Source organism: Amphibalanus amphitrite, unplaced genomic scaffold, assembly GCF_019059575.1.
Source record: "Amphibalanus amphitrite isolate SeventyFive unplaced genomic scaffold, NRLGWU_Aamphi_draft 000914F_arrow, whole genome shotgun sequence".
Taxonomy (NCBI): domain Eukaryota; kingdom Metazoa; phylum Arthropoda; class Thecostraca; order Balanomorpha; family Balanidae; genus Amphibalanus; species Amphibalanus amphitrite.
The window spans coordinates 112,782-136,643 of NW_024882408.1; the positions used below are offsets into that span (position 1 = coordinate 112,782).

A 23,862-nucleotide genomic window follows, 5' to 3' on the forward strand; every position below is an offset into this window, starting at 1 on the left:
GAATGACAGTGGATGAAATAAAAAGACAAAAAAGACGAAAAATGAGCGTAGACAATGGCAATGAGAATAAAACCGGTAACGGCTAGTTGCTACATGAGGAGCTATATCAATGACCTTAGGCTAAGTATGTTCCCTGGTCGTCAGCAAATTTGGCTATCTCCGACCTTAGCCTGCAGCTAGGCATAAAGAATATGTTGTTCAATAAGGGACGAAATGGGGGGGGGGGGGGGGCACCACTGGCCGGGATGTATGTAGAAAACCAAAGGTCCTCGGCCCCAGGGTTGATCTTCTCTGTTCGGCTTCCGCAGACACCCTAGCTATACGTTCGGTCGCTCATTCGCGAGTGATGGAAGGTCTGCCCAGAACAGATCAGCCTTTTGGTAACCAATCTTTGATGGAAAGTCTGATATCTAATCCATCATTCGGGGATGAATGACAGAGTTGTTGGAGCGCTGACTTTTTCCTGTTGCACGACCTTTTTTAATCCATGAGTTGTCCCTGCGTGACATAATTTAGAAATGGGTACACATCAATAATTCGTTGGAGGTGAGCTATGGCTAGTTCGAGCATAATTATGAATATTATGATGGTAGAAAATGACCTTATGCTCATGATACAATGAAATGATATTAAAATAAGTCCAAAAAGTATTATTACGAGCGAGCGAGCGCAGCGAGCGAAGTGAGTCTTTTCAATATAACGGAAAAATCTCAGTATGAGCGGCCCGGCCCGGCCCGGCCTGTAACGCTTTTGAGAGGCTTGCTTATATCTCAGCAACCGCTGGACCGATTGGCCTGCGGTCTTTTTTGCTGGGTAGACCCATCCCTTCTACCCCGTAATCGACTACCTTTGATACACCTCAGTGACCGTCGTGGCACGTGCCACGTGAAAAGTCAAGGGTGTTCAAGCTGTTTTGCAAAAGTAGTGATTTTGAGAGGCTCATATCTCAGCAGCCGCTTGGGCGATTGACTTGCGGTTATTTTTGTAAGGTAGCAGCATCCCTTCTACCAAAAATAGGATACTCTCGATGCATGTGGGTCACCCCCAGTGCACGTGCAAAATACAACAATAAGAGGTGTCAAATTTGTTCCCATTTTAACCCGCGCACCGACGGGGGTCTGCGCCAACTTCGCACCGACGGGGGGGGGGGGGCGGATGACCGCCCCCCCCTGAGATCTCGAGAACGAAGCAAGATAGCGACAAGCGGTAAACGGCATCGGATACGCACGGCCAAGATCTACAATTTTTACTAAGGTCATTTTCAGGTCAGGTCAAAGATGACGTCACAGGGGTCGAAAAAGTCAAAATGGCGGCGCTAGATATGGAGAGAGTTTTTCTCGAATAACTTTCGAATTAGTCAAGATAGGAACAAACTAAGGGCATCATCGTGATCCTCTCGTCAATCCGCATCGAATGATATATATGTTGACCTCGAAAGGTCAAGGTCAAAGATTGACCTCAGGTCACGTGACCTCGAGGTCATCATGTATATCAATCGATGCGTCTTGACGAGCTGAACACAATGAGACCATCCACGCGTCTGTATCTTGTTCCTGTACGGAGTTATTGGCCAAAAACCTTTGGTGACCTTTGATGACGTCACATGACCTCACAGCTGCCCAACAGCAAAACAGACCTCAAGGTAGTGAAGGTTGATCGTATATGAAGTCATGTATGGTATATGGGGCCATTCCGACCCGTTTTAGTGGTAAAAACAGGGAGTTGATTTTTCCCCCATTGACTTATAATGGGGAGGTCGCGAAATTGACCTGACCTTAGGTCACCGATATCAAAATTCCGAGATATACAAATTGTAGCTACTAATGACCTAATAATATCCTGCGACTTTCAAAGGCCTCCGACATCTACTGTAGCTCTGGCACGGTGATAAAGTTGCAAAAAAGTGACTTGAGGTTGGGTCATTCAAAGTGACCTGGTGACCTGACCTTAAAAGGTAGGAGGTTCACACTTGAACACCATGTGTAAGATTGATGAGGTTATAGTCATACCAAATTTCGCGGCGCTACGCGCCGCGGTTTTCCCGCTATCTGCGAAAAACCACAGGGGGGGGGTGGATATCCGCCCCCCCGTCGGTGCGCGGGTTAATAACTCGGTAATTACTGGGGCGATTTCGCTGAAACTTGGTATACAGGTAGGCACCCACCAGGCAATGCATTCCCATGTGTTGCGGTTAGGGTACTACTGCACGTGCGCACGTGCAGGGGGCGCTTCCAGATCTCGAGAACGGCTGGGCCGATTGCGCTCAAATTTGGTACACGGTTGGGGACCAGTTAGTAGGGTGCCGTGCAAAAGTCATTTTGAACCCCGTTTGCACGTGCGCACGTGCAGAATGCCGCTTCCAGATCTCATACATGATGACCTCGAGGTCACGTGACCTGAGGTCAACCTTTGATCTTGTCCTTTCGAGGTCAACTCATATATCATTCGATGCGGATTGACGAGAGGATCACGATGATGCCCTTAATTTGTTCCTATCTTGACTAATTCGAAAGTTATTCGAGAAAAACTATCGCCATATCTAGCGCCGCCATTTTTACTTTTTCGACCCCTGTGACGTCATCTTTGACCTGACCTGAAAATGACCTTAGTAAAAATTGTAGACCTTGTCCGTGCGTATCCGATACCGTTTACCGCTTGTCGCTATCTTGCTTCGTTCTCGAGATCTCAGGGGGGGGGGCGGTCATCCGCCCCCCCCCCCCGTCGGTGCGAAGTTGGCGCAGACCCCCGTCGGTGCGCGGGTTAACATTGTATTATACCTTTGCATTTAAACGTTAATGGCGCCACAAAAAAATACACGATTAAAAAAGAAGAATTCTTATTGATTAACCCTCGCATGTGTGCGGCGTTTGCCAGCTTCTAATGTGTAGGGGGGGGGGGGGTCGGTTGGACCCCCCCTTGCCGTTTGGCCCCTGATCGAGCTAGAGCTTCGCGGAAAAAACGAGCGTGTTGCCCGTGACGAGAGGAAGCCGATGATACCCAATATTAAGGTCCTAGGTCATTGGTTGACCTTCCAGGTCAGGTCAATGACCCAAAGTCGGGAAAATCGGGACCTATTAGAAAGTCGTAAAGTGTGGCTGCTAAGGGGTTTTTCGGGGTGCTGATCACGAATATCGTGTTAGTTTTGATCACAGATGATGTCTTGAAGCATTTAGACCAGGTCGGGTCAGGTCAGGTCAGGTCAACCAGTAGGCGTCATGACGGGTATTCGTAGTACGTGTCAACCGCCTCTGACAGCTTCGTAACATGTTACGAAGTCACCAAAACTACTTCGTAAATGTTCAAATGGTTGCTAAATTCGAATTCAGCTCCAAAAACTAGCCTAGAAACATGTAAAACTCGAAAAAGTGACCCGAGGTCACCCGAGGTCACCAAAGGTCAATGACCTGACCTGACCTTCAGGTGACCTTGACACACACGGGAGTAACATCAAATCACATGTTTGAACGTTTGAAACCACGAAAAGCTTGCAAACACGCGGCTAGTGCGAGCCGACATGCGCGAAATCGCGATTCCGGCCAAACATGGTCTCGGAAAAGAGGTCACAGGTCAAAGGTCATTTGGGTCAGGGTCATGAAATTTTCAGGGTAGGTGTAAAATTGATCAATGCGAGGGTACTGAAAGTTTCGTCGCGATCGGCCGCTTTTTACGCGAGTTATTCGTGAAAAACCATGGGGGGGGGTCCATCCGACCCCCCCCCCCCTACACATGCGAGGGTTAAGTGTGTGAATACAAAACATGTTATGTTGTATAGAACCGAATTCACTTCTTTAGTCACAAATAATGCAGTCACAATGCGGGAGGCTGCTGAGGACAGAGCAAATATGTGGTATGTCTTTGTACCGTGTCCCCGTCAGTCAAGCTAATTGGCTTCCCCGCTGCCAGAAGGGACAATAGACATAAGATAATTTGCTTTTCTGTTTTGCCGAGATCTCTGACGAGCGTACTTACGGCGTCGTAGTCAGCACCAAGCCGTTCTCTCTTGTAATTGTGGGGAGGTCGCCGAGGAACATATAATGCATGTAAAAATCGCAAAATCTAATCCTATAAACCTAAGTGCGACCACCGAATTCGGATCAAATGAACGCCATCAGTACTCATGAGGACATGTTGGCTCTCAGTGCGAGCAAATGTTTCTTCCTTTCTGTCAGGTAAAAACCAGCTGCGTCTCTGATCAGAACCGATCAACTTCAGCCAGCATACTTTTGAAAGGCTTGATTTGAGGTGCCTGGAGCGATCAATAGAACAGAGATAAGACAACGTTTTTACTGCGAAAGTTAACCCCCTGATATCCAAGTTTTGACCAGAAGCTACCATAAAAGTACAAGAATCACGAAATATTATCACCAGTAAGACATTGCCTTTTGGGACGATATACAAGCGAGCGCTAGTGTGAGCCGTGCACACGCGGAAGTGCAAAGTGATGCACCCAACTGTCTGCCCAATGCACCCTACTAACCGGTCACCAGCGGTATATTAAGTGCTCAATGACAATTTCACGAGCCAGCAGATCTACCGTCCGAGAGTAGCTGGATGCCGGCGGCCGTTTCCACTTCTCACAATGTTAAATGCACGAGGGTGGACCCTGTACCTACCTACTGTGGTCCAAAATTATGAACAATATCTCAGCACTGGCAGATCCAAGGGTGGGGACTTGGGGAACATTTGGGGCAAATGCGCCGTCGCAGCGTCCGAAATCGACGAAAATTAGTCGTTTTTCTACAACAAAGAGAACACTAAACAACTGAAAACTGCACAGCACTCACTCAGCAGTGCATAAGGAATCGAAAGCCGACGAGTTTTTGGAATTTGGAGATGGGGGGGGGGGGTATGCGCCCCTCCCCTGCAGCGTCCGAGACCGCCTTTCTGGATCTGCCTATGTATCTCATGCGTCTTCGTCTGTGTCTCTTTAGGTTGTTCTAAGAAACACGCCATCGTGCACTTTATTGTTGTAAGGCTATAGTTAGGCGGCGAACGTATGGAGGTAAATCGGCACAGTGTGCCTAATCCCCAGCTGACCGAAGCGTGCCCTGTTTCAGACGCCTGCACAGTGGACACACTAAGCTGCTCCGGCACGGCCTGCAGCCGGCAGCCATCCTGCAAACTCAGTCCAAAGTGCGTCGGCGAGTGCGGTGAGTACTCGCCCGCGTGGATAAGATAAGGTGGGGCGGATATGGATCTAATTACCTCGGGAGGCAGATTGTTTGATAAACTATTTTATTGCAATAACTTTCCATCCGTGTCCTTTCATTAAAACCCGCGCCCCGTAGGGCTATCGGCGGACCCTACCACCCGTAGGGGGCGGGGAGGGGGGCGTTTCGTCCCCCTCTAAGATCTCGGAAATTTACCGGCCGATTTTCAAAATGCAAACAGCGTTCGATAGCCCCACCGGGGAACTACCTTGTGACCCAGTTTCATTGACCTAGGTGAAACCGATGACGTCACAGGTCAGGTCAAACGTCGGATTTTCACCGTTCACAGACATTTCAAGAACTGTAATGATAAGTATCCACGACAGTTGGATAACGACATCTCAAGAAACTCAAGATTACCAAACGATATTTGTTTTTAAATTACTTTTAAATACACATTTAACAAATATCGTGTGTATTTAAAAGTAATTTAGAAATAAATATCGTTTGGTAATCTTGAGTTTCTTGAGTTGTCGTTATTTCAAGAACTGTGTTGTGAAATCGAGTAAATTGGTAAGTTATTGAAAACCATCGATGGTACATTGTTCGTCAAACACATACTTTGCTATCTGAGGTCACTGATACCAGGTCAGGTCACAGAGGTCAGGTCACTGGGGGTCACAATATGAAAGTGTCGTGTGATACATGTTTTATGGTCCATTTTACATGACAAATGCGATTATGTGGGTCAGGCAGCCTTTGGAGCCAGCTTAGTTTTTTTTTTGCGTTTTGGTGAAGGTCAGGTCAAGTTCAGGTCAAATTAGGTCAAATTTCAATGTTGATATTTTTGCATAAATTTGACTTGGCCTACTTAAGATACACAATTATATTATTTCTTACTTTTCTATCCTCGTTTTCAGGCATTTTCGTGTCACGAGCAGCATGCTGTTTATGAAATTTATAGCTCATTCAACAGCTGAACGGCTGGAGCGGGCGACTGAGTCCTGCTGTTGTAGGTCTTGTGCGGTATACCCGGTATGAAGCTGAATGCGGGGGATAATCAAAATTCTTATGTGGTTCATGCAGGTTCTGGAAATAATGCGTTGCAAAAATCGGTCAATGACGCAAAACGCTGTCGGTGAGACGAATATTTATTTTCCATGCCTGAATGTCGCAGCTATGTAATTACATATACACGAAGAGCCCTGCAAGTCATTTGGCAGAGTTAAAAATGTGCCTTATACCAGTTCACTACATGCGTTCGCGCGAATCGTGTGATGTGCCTCTATGCCAGCGATTTTAGGCAAGGGTAGACGTAATATTCTTGGTACTGTGTCTGGGAAAAGCCGGTGAGCCAACAAATTGAAAATTCCCGACATTCGCGGAATGGTTGAGCGACCGCAGCTCACCGCATTGATATTAGGCCGGTAAGTATCAGAGAGTTTTATTATTTACGTTGGTGTAGTGACTGTAGCCAAAACATTACATAGAAGGCATCAAACATCAATAGAGCCAGGCAGGTTTCAAGCTGCTAACAATTAAATAGGATAGCAGAACATTCTGTATTCCTCTGATATGACACAGTATTTTCTTACAGGGACACTTACCTTTTTGAATTGATTCTTGGGGTCTAAAATGGATGTCTTTTTCTGACGAAAAGTGGCAAACCAGGGGCAGGACCCAGGAGACAATGGAAATCAGGACCCCAAGCGCTCTCCTAAAAGCAGCTCATCATCCTAGTCCCATGTGTCCATGCTCGGTGTCTCTTCTCTCCGTTGACCCCGTTCACGGTGCCCTGTTTTGCCCTGTTCCAGTGCCCAGTATCCTGCACTGATTTTTTTGGACCAGCGTCCGACGTCTGTGCCTCTCCTGATGCCCAACCAGCAGTCACGGCGATTTGCGCCACTGCTCAGCCTTCTGATATATTTTTCACTTCCCTTAATACTGGCAATAATTTGAAATAGGCTGTCCGTTCATAGAATGATGCCCGTAATGCTTCATTTTTAAATTGTTTCCTTTGCTTATTATTTCGAAGTCGGAGTCGCCTCATTTTTGTCAGTACAGATCCAGATCCAGCCTCTGATGCGTATTCCTTCTCAACTCAGGATCACCTCTGCACAGACTGCGTGTTGTGAGATCCACACATACATCCTGAAAATCCTTGTCATAGCATGTTTCCAGTTCGTACGAAATCTAACATTGGCTCCTAACATGTCGCCTTGTCGCGACTGCAGTGAGATTCTCTGGCATCGCAGATTCAACACTTGGATTCATGCATAATGCACATGTTTAAACTTTGCATATCATATGCATTGTCATGCTCTCTGTTGTACGAATAGAATGCTTCAAGCTTAATGTAGGTATACTGGTCTCATGAAGCCGCACTTGACTCTATATATTACCTATATATCCAGCAACGGAAGATAAAGCTATTTTGCATACCTACCGCTAAGACTGAATTTAAAAAGTCTGTTCCCAGCTACAGGACCACCAATGATCGGGAACAAATAGATACCCACCATCCGATCCTCGCCGAAAAAGTACGACAAATACGGTGACACAAAGCCCATGATCACGGCGATCTAGATCGGAGATCGTCCCAACAGGAGCGTCCGTGCCCACGGAAGATGTAGAGAGGTATCGTGGGAGATATCGTGGGAGATATCGGAAGAGATATAACGGGAGATCTCGTGGGAGATATCGGAAGAGATATAACGGGAGATGTAGCGGGATTTGCGGGAGATATTGCTGAATGATATGGCGGAACTATATAAGGCGATATCGCAATGATAACGTGGCTAAACATGGGAGGAAAGTAACATTTTTCGAACTAACAATCTGTTTAAAAATGTCAGGAAACATTCAACAAGCAAGGGAAGACTCAAAGACTTGGTTCATGTTCAAGTGGAAACTGCACGTATCCGAATGCAGTAACGAATGACCACCCTACGAAAGGAAGAGTAGGTATGCTCAAATTTCCCCATTAAAAAGACTACCTACCGCCCGTCGATGTCAGTGGGCCCGATAGTCTCCCTGGCGAATCCCCCCGACCCCCTCCCCCTGACTGACCGACCAATAGGTCCGGTGTGTTGGCGCGCGGTGCTGACTTTACCGGCGCGATTGGCGCTCAGTTTGTTCTTTTCCAGAGAGATTGTGGTTTCGGCTGGCGATGAGGGCACGGTCGTTGCCCCCGCTGCCCCGCGGCGCTGGCGTCCCAGCCAGAAGCGCTCACCTTGTCAACATTTGCGCCGTTATCCTGGCAAAAGTGATCTGCTGCTATTATGATTGTTTACCTTTCATCGAAGTTCTTGGGTAAAAATATCATTGCATATGAAATAATAGGAAAGAGGCCATGGAGCCATGTGCTATTTTTTGTCTTTAACAGTAGTCAGTAGGTGTGGTGGAGCTGGTTACCGGAATGAGAAGCCGCTGATTATAACTGGTGAGCCGCAATACCCGGTGATAGATTCTTATACACCAATATACACCAATACACCAATACACCAATACCGGGTGATGACCATATGACACCAATATGATTGTATAGATGTCGCTATCATGATCCGGATTCTGGATTGACTCGTGCAGCTCGAGTCTCGAGACACCCGATGCACTCGTGAACTCGAGATTCGTGCATTGCAAGTAGGTCAGGTGATGTGGATGTGTGAGTCGCTCCTCTGCCTTGCTCCTCGATTCCGTTGGACGTTGGTTTGCAAGAAGTCGGTTCTGCCCGATTTAGAATCATTACGGACTGGGTAAAATGTGTCCCTTGTTAGCAGGGTTGTATACCAATCAAGTCGATTGAATTGATTGATTTGATTCAGCGCGTATTTTGAGTTGATTGGATTGAGTCGATTGACTTTTCGAGATGACTGGTTGACTGACTCGTTTGACTTTAGCGACTGGTTGACTGATTTGATTCCCGAAAATTAGAGTGACTCGTATGATTGAGTCGATTGAATGGAAAGTTGAAATAAGTTTTAGTTGACGAAAAATACCTAATGACACCAATTGATGACATCAAAGATCACAAAACTACACTGAAAACTGCTTGTCATCACAACTGCAATATGGAGTAGATGGCCAAATAAAGAACAGGGCCTAAACATGAACAGCCAACTTTGTCTTTCAACTGCAATAACTGCTCCAATCCTGTGATAGAACCTGGCGATGCACCTACCTACCTTTCTGCACTCAGCAGGAATTTTTTTTAAATCCAGATGATAAATTGCAAGGCCCTATATACTAATAAAGTGTGATTAATTACTAATTCACATCTCCACATCTCCTCAGAAACAACCCACTGCACTGAACTCTATAAATATCTGAAACCCCTACAAAAATAACTGAAACAAAAGCGCCGTTTTCGTCTCGCTAATTACGTTTACATTAATAGCTAATTTGCTGCATTGTTTAATTTGCAGCAGAACGTTTGTTGATCCTTTTCTCCTGAGAGCCTAGGAATAACATATTTAATACATTTCATTTTCCTTAACCCTCGCCGGACCTATTGGTTTTCTACATACGCGCCGGCCGAGGGGGGGGGGGCGGGTACGACCCCCCCCCTCGCCGTTTCGCCCCTGGTGGAGCTAGCGCGTCGCGGAAAAAACGAGCGTGTGCGCCGTTACGAGACGCAGAGATTGGTACCCGATTTTAAGGTCCTAGGTCATCCGGTGACCTCTGAGGTCAGGTCAAGTGCCTCAGGGTACGGTTCAGTTTTTGGTGAATAACTTCGCAAAAAACGGCCGCAGAGCGCCGATTTTGGCAGCATCGTGTTCGCCTCGCTCAGGCGCGTCGAATGATATACTTTTTGTCCGGGTCAGGCCAACTTGGGGTGTTGACCTCAGGTCAAGGTCAGGTCAGCACCCCCAGGTCACGAAGTTGGTCGAAAGAGGTCATGTCGCATATCATTCGATTCGGCAGGCCTTCCTGAGTCCATTGGTGCCTTTCCCGACTCGCTAGCTCAATTTGATCAAGAGTTATTGACGAAAAACTAATTTGACCTTGATGACGTCATAAATGACGTCACGCAAGGTCAACATTGCAAAAGTGACACATCTAACCTTGCAAGGAGTGCATCAAATCACGATTCTGTGTGCTTGAGATAATTGGAGATCGTTCCCGGCGCCAGAATAGCGGTTTGAATTTTTCCCCATTGACTTATAATGGTGAGGTCACGAAAATGACCTGACCTCATATGACCTTTAGGAAAAATCCGAGATATACAAGTTGTGGGACTCATAATGGATACTAGATCCTGCAAGTTTCATTTCCCTGTGACATCTCCTCTGGAAGTGAGGGCGTTGCGAAGTTGCGACATCTGAAGACCGTGCAGAGGTTCACTTATGACGTCATAGGTCAGTGACCTGACCTGACCCAAAAATGCGGTTGGTGTCAAAAGATCCGGCTTGGATCAAAGGTCAGGTATGCCAAGTTTCAGCTCTCTATCGCCAGCGTGTTCGGAGCTATCGCGAAAAAAACCCTATGGGGGGGGGGCGGCACCCGCCCCCCCCCTCGGCCGGCGAGGGTTAAAATATTTTACCGAATATTATTAAGTGGTTTTATTTCAATTGAAATAATAATTAAAACGAAATTGGTGTTGTACAACCGATTTATTTTATGATGATCTACCATACTACATGATAATCAATGACGTCATCTTACCAAAAAATCAAAAGACGAAGAATAAGGATTTATAAAAGCATAGCATACTTCCTGGCAAAACGTTTTCTTTGTTTTTTCGCAGTCGCACCAACGGCATTTAATTTTCCTTGTTGTTCTTCCTTTGTCCTTAACTTATCCTGTGGTTCCAGAGTCCCTGTCCTTTCCATTTCCTTTTAAATATATTTTTAATGCTCATCCCTATCCCCCAGTCCTAACAGTTTCAAATTGTATTGCAATAAAATGTTTTGAATTCTTCACATAACCTATCTACCTTCGTTGGTACTGTTGGTAGCCAGTGACACATCTAGGCAGGTAAGTAGGTACCTACCTGCTTTCCTGCTGTCTTCATAAAGCATACCTAATGAAGTTGTCAAATTTATAGCACATTTTCAACACTTTCATATCAATATGGTGTCAGTGTGGCATGTAACCTAGCTAGGTTCTGGCAACTTAGCGGCCCCCGGCTAAGAGGCGTTGGGCGAGGGCAGACAGATGCCGGAGAGAGCGAGGGAGAGGGAGGGAGGGTGGGAGGGAGAGAGATAAGCGGAGCGGGCGGGCTGGGGCGGGAGGCACGAGGGGAGCGCGGGATATAGGACAGTCAGAGACGAGCCAGCGAAGGGGACGGACCATCGGCCATGGTCTCGACAATTTTTTGGCTTCTCTCATTGAGTGACACTCGGAGTGACAGAGTGACAGAGAGGCTATGAATAGTGACGGTGAAAGAGGGAGTGGTGGCATGGTACTCAGAAGGGCGGTGCCTTGCGATTCAGCGCAGCGCAGGAGCTGGGAGGCAGAGAATCAACCGCCTGTGACGACTCATGACGCGAGGTTTGTCAGTAGATGCCACTGACTACAGGTAAGCGAAGGGCCGAGTTCGCTGTTGTGTAACTGGGCCACTGGCCGCGTGCTGCGACAGCTTGATGGGCACAGTAACCTGCGCTCTCGAGAGCAGGGATGCTTTTGTGGGCAGACGCGAGGGCGCTACTTTCCAGCTCTTGGGAGCTTATTGTCATGGCTGTCAGCTCTCGATGTATAATCAGTGGGTAGACAGAATTCGCGCGACTTGCGTCATTGCGGAGTCACGCGCTGTCTAATCTGGATGGTATTGTCCGACATCTCGTGCTACAAATTGAATAGGCTGGCAATATCGGCTTGGGAGAGACGGTCGTGGACGTTTTTTTTTTTTCGTTGCTTCGTCAAGAGCTTTTGGACGCTTGAAGCGCGCCACCGCGGCAGCTGTGGTCGTGGGAGCGCTCCGTGAGGACCCGGACTGTGGGTTAGCTCCTGCCTGGTCTCCTGTTGTCACAGTTCGGTGACTGGTTGCCAGCGCGACTGCCGACTGCGGCGGGGGAGCGGGACGGGTTCAGACGTCCCTGTGCATATGGAGTGTGGCAGCGGCTGAGGGGCCTGCTGGCTGGTCTTTGAAGCCTTTGGGAGCTGGTGGGTGCGGTGCGGTACCCTTGGGGGCGAACGCGGTCAGTGACTTGGTGACCTCGGGTGACATTTTCAGGGCTGATATCAGGTTTGGCCCGTGACCACCTGCACCCTGGTATCGCTGCGCGCTGCACGGTGCAGCGGCGCTTAACCCCTGCGGCGTATTTACAAATTGCAACCGAGCTCCGCCGTAGGGTATTTTATTTCCGCCGTAGTGTATTTCACTTGGGGGATTTTCTACCATACATCTGCCCGAGCTTAGGGTAATTACAATTTGACGGCGACGTTCGAAAATGGTGCACCTTTTTTCGCAGTATAGGATATCGCATGTGCATATTTCTGCCTTTTTGGGTGCGCTTTATCAGTTTTTCGTGAGTAACTCGCGTAAAAACCGTCCGATCGCGACGAAACTTTCAATACCCCCGATTTTATCAATTTTACACCTACCCTGAAAATTTCATGACCCTGACCCACATGACCTTTGACCTGTGACCTATTTCTCGAGACCATGTTTGGCCCGAATCGCGATTCGGCGTATGTCGGCTCTCATTAGCCGCGCGGTTGCAGTTTTCACGTGGAGTTTCAAGCGTTGAAACATGTGATATGATGCTGGTCCCATGCATTAGGGTGGGTGTCAAGGTCACCTGAAGGTCAGGTCAGCTCAATGACCTTTGATGACCTCGGTTCACTTTTTCGAGTTTTACATGTTTCTAGGCTAGTTTTTGGAGCTGATTTCGAATTTAGCAACCATTTGAACATCACAGCGGGTGTAACGAAATTATCCAGACACCTTTCTTCCCGCTGTAAAAGCAAAACAATCTGGTACTTTTTCTTTTAACTGAGCTTGTAGCCACCTTTCATAAAAACACAGTTTACTCACCTCGTTGGTTTCTGCATATCTTTGGAGTGGTTTCAAAGAACAGTCAGAGAGGAAATGAGGAACCCACACAGTGGCGAATGTTCTGAAGCATTTCAGCCAATGGATTCTCCAGCACACTGGCTTTGATGCGGACCAACGCCGTCTAAACCTGTGCCTGCGGTTGAGCAGTGCTTATGGCGGGTGGCTCTTCATACACCTCCTGCTGAACAAGAGCCCACAGGTTTTCGATTGAATTGGGATCGCGACTTTTTCCAAGTCATAAGCGTTAGCCCAGAATGATTGAAGGTTCTATCGGCATCACTTCCCGTTCTTTTAGGGACTTTTAAGTAGCGCGCCGCCACGCATGAAGACAGCGTGGCTTGAATCAGACATCAGTGCGCGTTCAGAAACCGTGCCCTCCTATGCCGTCTGGTTGAGCGCCTCCAATCATGCTCCACCACCTTCCCTGGAAAAGCTCCACCCTTGCCTATGGGGCAAAATATAAGGGACAAAAACACAAAACAAGACAGATAAAAACAAAGCAAAATTAACTCATTACCTAATGAAATTCAGGCTGGAGCAAAAACATAGGTAATAGGTTATGTCAAATTAGAATGAAAGATTAAAATCAACCTGACCAGGCCTTACGGTCCGACAGGGTCCTAACCACCTTACTTCGCCTAACTTGACCCAGTTCAACCTAGCCTACCACAACACCTGCAGAGTGCAGAGGTACCTTCCTGGAAAAATGACGCCCAGGGAGATGACTGTCCAACTTATTGAAATACTACCATGATTGCTTGTCAAAATGTGTGTCATCATGCTCTTGTTTGACAAGTGATGTATAATAAATGTGATATTCAATAATTACTCCTGACTGTTGACTGTTGAGTTATCAAAATATTCAAATAATCAGAGTACAATCCTGTGCATAGTGCACACTAATCATGTTGTTTTTGTGTAGGCCCTCTGCACATTGTTGTGTGCACTGCTATGTGCACCTAAGTAAAAAAGTGACTGGTGGTACATGACAAAAGGTTGAGCAACTGTGCAGTTCATGCCCTTGGTCTTGCTGGTGCCAAATGCCCATAGCTAGGATCAGTGAGGGTTGTAGACATGCTACATACATTGAGCATTGAAGATATTGGCACAAAGTTCATCCGTAATTACTATGCTTAACACCTAATGCAAGAAGCGACATAAATGCCCAGATGATAAAGCTCTCTGGTCAACATCACACAAATTTATTGACATACTTTGCAGGTACATATTTACATTCATGGCAAATACTTTCGATTTGATTCAGAAACTAGTTGCTAGTAAGCTTGCATTTTTGTAGGCACAACAATGACCATATATTAAATCATAAAAAAACCTTTTCATGGCAATCATCAACACCTTTCTACCGAACAAGTACCTTATACCTAGCTTCCATGCAATGATTCTAAAATTTGTCTGCAATCCATCTATATCTCAACTGATACAATGAATTTCAAATACCCTAACAAAACCTATAAATGTACATAAGAAGAATGCAATACTACAAGAATTGTGAATTTCTGAAGTTATTCTCACATGCTGAATGTTGAAACTCTACTTTTGTGGTCCATTTCCATGTTTGATTGAGCCATCATATAGAACTGTTTCCGTTCTACAGTCACAAGCTTTCCCACAAATCTTGAATTTTTACACATCATCTTGAACCATGCTCCAGTCTTTCCAACAAAGCAATTTTGATTTGTTGCAACAGCTTCAGATCATGATATGCTTGAGGTTTGTTACACCATTTGTCAGACAAATCTCAACAAAATGTGTATCAATTCCCAACCTAAGTAATTGATCATATCAGTATTTGCAGTTTCCACACAATGTTTCATAATACTATTCTATGTTTATATAAAGAAACTCAAATAATGCACAAATTGTTATTGAAACACTCCCACTTCAAGAATTCACAGCAATAACAGTACAAGTTCAGAAGCAAACAAACATTGCGCCACATTTCGTATGAAACGCGCCATCGCCCTGAAGTTTCTACCACAGACGGTAGTTCAACCGCAGCCGTAGTGCGAAAACCCCTGCCCACCTTACCCCACGGCGGAGCTCGGTTGCAATTTGTAAATACGCCTGCGCGCCGGCTGAGCGAGCGGAGCCGGGTGGGTGACGTCATCAAAGCACGCCGCACGCAGCCAGATCTAGGCGCCGGGCCAGGGCCCTGTTTACGGCCGCTGCCAGCGTGCGCCATCACACATGCTAATTGGGTTTCCATGACATCCGTACATCCGTATCTCCAACCCTGCCAAAATGTCGTCACATGTGTGACTTCAGCTCGCAAAATGCGATAGCAGCGTGGTAGCAGCATCGAGTGAAATGCCGCTCAAAAACGGGAATGGCCCTCCCTTTGTCCGCGCGGTCCACGGGCCCGCCGGCGCCGCGGCGCGGCGGACCGGGCAGCGGAGACCCAATAAAGTAAACAGCCCGGCCTTATCGGTCACGGTGTCGTATGGCGGCGCCCGGCCGCATGGCTCACAGCTGGGGCATGGGTGAATGTCCGCTGGAGTCATGGGACGGGTAGTGGGACAGGGCCAAGGAGCAAGGAACATGGTGTTTGGGGGAGAGTCGAGGGGGCAGTGACCCTTCCGGAACGGGGTGATCGTGGTGGTCCCAGCTGATGTCTTATTGAGTTTTTACAGACCTAAAGCGCGCGCAGCGGCGCGCCGTCGGTTCGCAGGCACACCACGGATACCTACCGGCTGTCGCGGTTCCGGCCCACGCGGGCTCTGACGTGCCCGCGTCTTTGCGTGGCTTGACCGCCTTTGCCGGGCGAGGAGCAGCCGCGTGAGCGGTCGAGGGTCAGTTTGACCGAGTGGTGCGGGTCGCTGGTTGTTGGCAGAATACAATGCGACGCCGCGGACCGATTAGTGGTGTCACCTGGGATTGGACCCTCGGCATTCCGATTTGTCTAATGTTCATTTCGGGAGATGGTTGAACAAAGGTTACACTGGCTTGGACAGCTTGAACAATCACTTGCTCGGAGGACGAGAAACGCTATTTCTTCTATCCCTGCTTCCTGGTTGATAAGAACGAGCTTAGACAAGCTTCGGCAGGGTGCGGTGCAGGAGCAGAGCGCCGGTGGCGACCGGGCAAGCGCCGCGGGATGACCGGGGGGGGGGGGGGATGGCTGACCGCTACGGGCGCCACTATCGCGGGTCTGACGGGCGGCCGTGGGAGCTCTTGGGAGTTTCCTGCCCTTGAAGGCGACAGTAGCTGTCCTAGCTCTCGAGCTTATTGCCCTTGGGGGCGAGCTTGCTGCCCATTGGGGGCGACGGTAGCTGTTACAGCCCTTAGGAGTTAATTGTCTTTGGGGCAACGATGCTGTACAAGCTCTTGAGGAGCTTATTGCCCTTGGGGGCGACTGAGGCTGCACGGGCTCTTGGGAGCTTATTGCCCTTGGGGGCGACTGTGGCTGCACGGGCTCTTGGGAGCTTTGCCCTTGGGGGCGACGATGGTTGTACGAGCTCTTGGGAGCTTATTGCCCTTGGGGGCGACGACGGCCGTACAAGCTCCTGGGAGCTTATTGTCCTTGGGGGCGACTGAGGCTGTACGAGCTCTCGGGAGCTTTGCTCGTGGGGGCGACTGAGGCTGCACGGGCTCTTGGGAGCTTGCCCTTGGGGGCGACGATGGCTGTACAAGCTCTTGGGAGCTTATTGCCCTTGGGGGCGACTGAGGCTGTACAAGCTCTTGGGAGCTTTGCCCTTGAGGCGACGATGGTTGTACAAGCTCTTGGGAGCTTATTGCCCTTGGGGGCGGCTTGGGAGCTTATTGCTCTTGGGGGCGAGCTTGCTGCCCTTGGGGGCGTCCGTTTGTATATAGAGAGAGCGAATGTCCAGCGATTGAATCTGTATGCCTGTGTTTCTTGTCCCCGCATGTTTTTGTTTGTGCCCGACTCAGACTCTGGACTGTAATCGCCACGCCCCGCGTGGATTGTCCATGAAGGTAATACAATACAATACAATACGATGGCTGTACAAGCTCTTGGGAGCTTATTGCCCTTGGGGGCGACTGAGGCTGTAGAAGCTCTTGGGAGCTTTGCCCTTGAGGCGACGACGGTTGTACAAGCTCTTGGGAGCTTATTGCCCTTGGGGGCGACGGTAACCGTACAAGCCTTTGGGTGCTTATTGCCCTTGGGGGCGACGAGCTTGCTGCCCTGGGCGGCGCGGGGAGGGGGGGGGCGACGGTAGACAAGCTCTTGGGAGCTTATTGCCCTTGGGGGCGACGGTAACCGTACGAGCTTTTGGGTGCTTATTGCCCTTGGGGGCGACGATGGCTGTACGAGCTCTTGGGAGCTTATTTTTTCTTGGGGGCGGGCTTTCTGCCCTTGAGGCGACAGTAGCTGTACGAGCTCTTGGGAGCTTATTGCCCTTGGGGTGACGATGGCTGCACGAGCGCTTGGGAGCTCATCGCCCTTGGGGGCGAGCTTGCTGCCCCTGGGGGGGGGGGGGGCGACGGTAGCTTTGGGAGCTTCTTGCTCTTGGGGGCGACGTTGGCTGTACGGGCTGTGAGGAGCTTTTGCTCTTAGGGGCGAGCTTGCTGCCCTCGAAGGCGACAGTAGCCGTATGAGCTCTTAGGAGCTCAGTGCCCTTGGGGGCGACGATGGATGGCTGTATGAGCTCTTGGAAGCTTGCCCTTGGGGGCGAGCTTGCTGCCTGCACTCGAAGGCTTCAGCACAGTCCGATCTCTTGAAGCTTGCCTTTGAGGGCGGCGATGGCCGTTCGAGCTCTTGGGTGCTTATTGCCCTGGGAGCGAGCTTGCTGCCCTTGGGGGCGACGGTCGCTGTACGAGCTCATGTGAGCTTTGCCCTTGGGGTGACGATGGCTGCGCAAGCTCTTGGGAGCTTTGGCCTTGGGGCGACGATGGCTGTACGAGCTCTTGGGAGCTTATTGTCCTTGGGGGAGAGCTTTCTGCCCTTGGGGGCGGCGGTAGCTGTACGTGTTCTTGGTAGCTTAGCGCTTGCTGCCCTTGGGGGTGACGGTAGCCCTATTGCCCTTGGGGGCGACTGAGGCGGTACGAGCTCTTGGGAGCTTATTGCACCTAGTGGCGACGACGGCGTATGAGCTCTTGGGAGCTTATTGCCCTTGGGGCGAGCTTGCTCCCCTTGGGGAGACGGTAGCTGTACGAGCTTTTGGGAGCTTATTGCCCTTGGGGCGACGAGGCTGTACCAGCTCTTGGGAGTTTTGCCTTTGGGACCGACGGCAGCCCTACGAGCTCTCGGAAGCTTATTGCCCTTAGGCGCAGCCACTGGGTGCGGCACTGTCGGGAGCCCCCTGGCGCTCGCCGGACGCCGCCGCGCCTGACCCTCAAGGAGCGACACCCAAGGCCGTACTTGGTAACCGGGAGCGGCCCGGTTCTCTTCCCAGGTGTGTGTACTTTTCGCCTTGGGCGGGAGTTAAGAGGTCCGGTTATCTTACCCGATGTTTGCTGTTCGCCCTGTTCTCTCTGTCCGCCGCGTGTCCGCGCCCGCCGCGCCGCGACCGCCCGGCGCGGGGAGGGGCACGCGATGGAGGCCGAAGGTCCACCGCGCGGCCAACGCGCTGGTCCCGGTCTAATTACTGGATTGGATGATGCGCCGCGGGGCGGCGTCCGCCCAGCTGCGCGCCCCCATCCCTGGTGGGGGGAGGGGGAGGGCGCGGTGACAGGGCGGGCGCTTGGCCGGCTCGAGTGGCGCGGCGGCACACACGGGGGCGCTCGCCACCCCCTCCCTCGTCACTCGCAGGGGGGGGGGGGTAGGCGCGAACGGCTCGGCCATCTGCGGGCAGTGTGCGACGGTTCGCACGTGTCGCGGCGGCGCGGGGACCGGCCCTGGGTTGACGAGGAGGGCGTAACGCGCTGCCTTTTTTGGCGGGCTGCGTGCCAGCAATTCTTTCGTTTCACAACCGGGCCGCGGGCCACGGCGGGTGTGAGCTCCGGATGTGTGGACGCGCCAGAGCGACCCGTCCGACTATCTGTATCTGCCGGCGACCTATACGGTCATCCGACCGGTGCGGGCGTTGGGGCTGTACTGCAACTTGGGGCTGTGCAAGTTCTGGGGAGCTTATTGCCCTTGGGGGCAGACCGCGTGGACGCTACTGTCGGGAGCCTGGGGGAGAATGACGGGGGCTTGCGAGCTCTTGGAAGATCATAGTTGACGGTGCGGGCTCTTGGGAGCTTATGGCCTTTGGGGGCACAACGCTAGGGACGCTACAGTCGAAGCTCTTGGGAGTCTGCCGAGGGAACTGTGCCAGTGCCAGCTCTTGGGAGTTTATTGCCCTTGGGGGCAGGCTGCATGTGCGCTACTGTCCAGGGCTCTTGGGAGCATCACGGGTGGCCGTGCGAGCTCTTGGGAGATCATAGTTGGCGGTGCGAGCTCTTGGGAGCTTATAGCCCTTGGGGGCACACCGTTAGGGACGCTACAGTCGAGAGCTCTGGAGGCATCTCAGGTGGCTGTGCGAGCTTTTGGGTGCTCTTGCCCTGGGACATACCGTTACGGGCGCTGATGTCGAGAGCTCCTGGGAGCCTCACGAAGGGAGCTGCGCGAGCTATTGGGTACTACTGCCCTTGGTGCAGACCGCCAAGGCCACTGTTGTCGAGAGTTCTTGGGAGCCTGAACGGTGGCCGGGCGAGCTATTTGGAGCTTCGTGCCCTGGGGGCTAGCTGCTACGATCGTTTTCTGTCGCGACCTCCAGGAAGCTTGACGGGTTACTGTGCGAGCTCTCGGGAGCTCATTGCCCTTGGGGGCAGACCGCTATGGGTGCTACTGTAGAGAGCTATTGGGAGCCTGAAGGCTGGCTGCGCGAGCTCGCGAGAGCTTCTTGCCCTTGGGGACAGACCGCCGTGGGTGCCAATGTCTAGAGCTCGTTGGAGCCGGACGGGTGGCTGCGCAAACTCTTCAGAGCTGTTGCTCTTGGGGGCAGACCGCATAGGCGCTACTGTTGGAAGCTTTAGGAGCCAAGCGACTGCTCGAGCCGGCGGGAGCCTATTGGATACGGGTGTTACTGTCGAGAGCTCTTGGGAGCCGACGGATGGCCGTGCGAGCTCTTGGGAGCTTATTGCCCTCGGGGGAAGCCTCTATGGAGCTAGTGTCGAGAGCTCCTGGGAGCTTACAGTTGGCTGTGCGAGCTCTTACGAGCCTCTTGCCGTTGGGGGCAGACCGCTAAGAGTGTTCACATCGGGAGCTCTATTGAGCATGACGGGTAACCGTGCGAGCTCTCGGGAGCTTATTGCTCTAGGGTTACTGACGAGAGCTCTTGGGAGCTTACAGTTGACTGTGCGAGCTCCGCGCTCTTGAGAGCATCTTGCCCTGGGGGCAGACCGCTACGTATGTTTCATGTCACGAGCTCTAGGGAGTGCAAGAGAGCATCACGGATGGCTGCGATTTGCGAGAGCTCTTGGGAGCTTAAAGTTGGCTAAACAAGCTCTCGGGAGCTTCCTGCATTTAAGGACAGGCCGCTTCGGGTGTTTCCCCCTGCGCGAGCTAGGGAACATGACGGGTGGCCGTGGCAGCTCTCGGGAGCTCTCCACTTGACTGCGCGAGCTCTTGGGAGCTTAATGCCCTCGGGGCAGACCGCTACGGGCGTTTCCTGGCGCGCTCAAGGGAGTATGATAGGTGGCCGTGGGGGCTCAATTGGGAACTTGCAGTTGGCTGGTTAAGCTTGGGAGTTCCTTGCCCCGGGGGCAGACTGCTACGGGGTTTTTCCCCTCGCGATCTCAAGGGAGCATGGTGAGTGGCTGTGAGCTCTTGGGAGCTTACAGTGGGCTGGACCAGCTCTCGGGTTCCTGCCCTTGGGGGCAGACCGCTCCGGATGGTTCCGGACCCGATCTCTAGGGAACACTACGAGTGGCTGTGAAAGCTCTTAGGAGCTTACAATTAGCTACGTGGCCTATTGCGTGGTCGCTCCGTTTGGCGGGGTTTGGCGGGTGGTTCCAGGAGCAGGAACTGCCACCAGTGGGCGATCGGCCTTTACTCAGCCAACAGAGTGTCTAGATCACGGAGGCGTGAGGCATGAGCCCAATGGCAACTTAGCGGCCCCCGGCTAAGAGGCGTTGGGCGAGGGCAGACAGATGCCGGAGAGAGCGAGGGAGAGGGAGGGAGGGTGGGAGGGAGAGAGATAAGCGGAGCGGGCGGGCTGGGGCGGGAGGCACGAGGGGAGCGCGGGATATAGGACAGTCAGAGACGAGCCAGCGAAGGGGACGGACCATCGGCCATGGTCTCGACAATTTTTTTTTTGTTCTTCTTTGTTTTTTTTCTGTCGTGACCCCACTGTGGCGGGTGGTTCCAGGAGCAGGAACTGCCACCAGTGGGCGATCGGCCTTTACTCAGCCAACAGAGTGTCTAGATCACGGAGGCGTGAGGCATGAGCCCAAATTATGTTCAGGGTTCAATTCAGAAGAGCTCCGCATAACTCACATAAGAGACAGACGGGGGCTTTACATGGGGTAGATGGCCTGATGACTTAGCTGGAATATGGCCAAAATTAAATTGACAACTTTTAGGTGAAAGGTGGTGATTTGGGTTAACCCTCGCCGGACCTATTGGTTTTCTACATACGCGCCGGCCGAGGGGGGGGGGGGGCGGGTACGACCCCCCCCTCGCCGTTTCGCCCCTGGTGGAGCTAGCGCGTCGCGGAAAAAACGAGCGTGTGCGCCGTTACGAGACGCAGAGATTGGTACCCGATTTTAAGGTCCTAGGTCAACCGGTGACCTCTGAGGTCAGGTCAAGTGCCCCAGGGTACGGTTCAGTTTTTGGTGAATATTTTCGCAAAAAACGGCCGCAGAGCGCCGATTTTGGCAGCATCGTGTTCGCCTCGCTCAGGCGCGTCGAATGATATACTTTTTGTCCGGGTCAGGTCAACTTGGGGTGTTGACCTCAGGTCAAGGTCAGGTCAGCACCCCCAGGTCACGAAGTTGGTCGAAAGAGGTCATGTCGCATATCATTCGATTCGGCAGGCCTTCCTGAGTCCATTGGTGCCTTTCCCGACTCGCTAGCTCAACTTGATCAAGAGTTATTGACGAAAAACTAATTTGACCTTGATGACGTCATAAATGACGTCACGCAAGGTCAACATTGCAAAAGTGACGCATCTAACCTTGCAAGGAGTGCATCAAATCACGATTCTGTGTGCTTGAGATAGTTGGAGATCGTTCCCGGCGCCAGAATAGCAGTTTGAATTTTTTCCCCATTGACTTATAATGGTGAGGTCACGAAAATGACCTGACCTCATATGACCTTTAGGAAAAATCCGAGATATACAAGTTGTGGGACTCATAATGGATACTAGATCCTGCAAGTTTCATTTCCCTGTGACATCTCCTCTGGCAGTGAGGGCGTTGCGAAGTTGCGACATCTGAAGACCGTGCAGAGGTTCACTTATGACGTCATAGGTCAGTGACCTGACCTGACCCAAAAATGCGGTTGGTGTCAAAAGATCCGGCTTGGATCAAAGGTCAGGTATGCCAAGTTTCAGCTCTCTATCGCCAGCGTGTTCGGAGCAATCGCGAAAAAACCCTATGGGGGGGCGGCACCCGCCCCCCCCCTCGGCCGGCGAGGGTTAAGGGGCGTTTGTTGAAGTCAACTACTGGGTTATTTTGCACCCATTAAATGAAACTTCTGCTCCAATTCTACCCATTGAACCTCAATATCATGATCCACCTGTCCATCACTAGGTATCCTTCCTTATTACATAGAAACTTTGAATGGCATGGCAATTTATAATTTTAAATGACAATATTTTTGTTTCTTCTGTAGGTAGGTAGGTAGGTAGGTACACCAGACTGCTATGGACACTTTTCCAAGTTGGTGGGGCAAAAAACCTAATGTATATCTTGGTTTGAGTCGTTTGATTGAGTTGATTGATTCCTTTCATTGTTGCGTTTGAGTCGATTGAATCAATTCCCGAAAACTGCTCTGACTTGATTGATTTGATTGGTTTCCCAAATTTGTCGTGATTGAATTGATTGCTATTGATTGAGTCGTATCTAACCCTGCTTGTTAGATTCTATGCAATTGTCATGCTACATGTTTTCCGATTCATATCCACCCTACTAATGAAATAAGGCATAATTTTAAACTCACGTAAGTTTTAATAAATTTTGGACGTTGTCCCCCGTGGAGATTTTAGGACTAAAGTACGTATCGCTAAAGTACGTAGGACAAAAGTACGTATGCAAATGTTCGTACGCAAATATACGTAGGCGATAAAGTTCGTATGCCAAAAGTACGTACGCAAATGTTCGTACGCAAAAGTACGTATGCAAAAGTACGTAGTGCATAAAGTACGTATGTCAAAAGTACGTACGCAAATGTTCGTACGCAAAAGTACGTATCAAAAAGTACGTAGTGCATAAAGTACGTATGCTAAAAGTACGTACGCAAATGTTCGTACGAAAAAGATCGTATGCAAAAGTACGTAGTGTATAAAGTACGTATGCCAAAAGTACGTACGCAAATGTTCGTACGCAAAAGTACGTATGCAAAAGTACGTAGTGTATAAAGTACGTATACCAAAAGTACGTACGCAAATGTTCGTACGCAAAAGTTCGTATGCAAAAGTACGTAGTGTAAAAAGTACGTATGCCAAAAGTACGTACGGTTCGTATGCCAAAGTACGTAGTGTATAAAGAACGTATGCTAGAAGTGGGGTATAGCAGTGTAAGTTGAGCCACTTTTTCTTTATTGCTGCTCTGTTGCCATACTACAGGGAATTCATGATAAATTCATAT

General features: G+C 50.3%; 1 protein-coding gene across 1 annotated transcript in view; it reads left to right on the forward strand.

Annotated features, from left to right (window-relative positions):
* Positions 1–23,862, forward strand: part of LOC122368008 (ALK tyrosine kinase receptor-like) — a 140,808-nt gene that overhangs the window by 9,897 nt on the left and 107,049 nt on the right. The window contains exon 2 of the mRNA XM_043341597.1: positions 5,058–5,150. Within this exon, the coding sequence (XP_043197532.1) occupies positions 5,058–5,150 (93 nt within the window). The remainder of the gene's footprint in view (positions 1–5,057; positions 5,151–23,862) is intronic.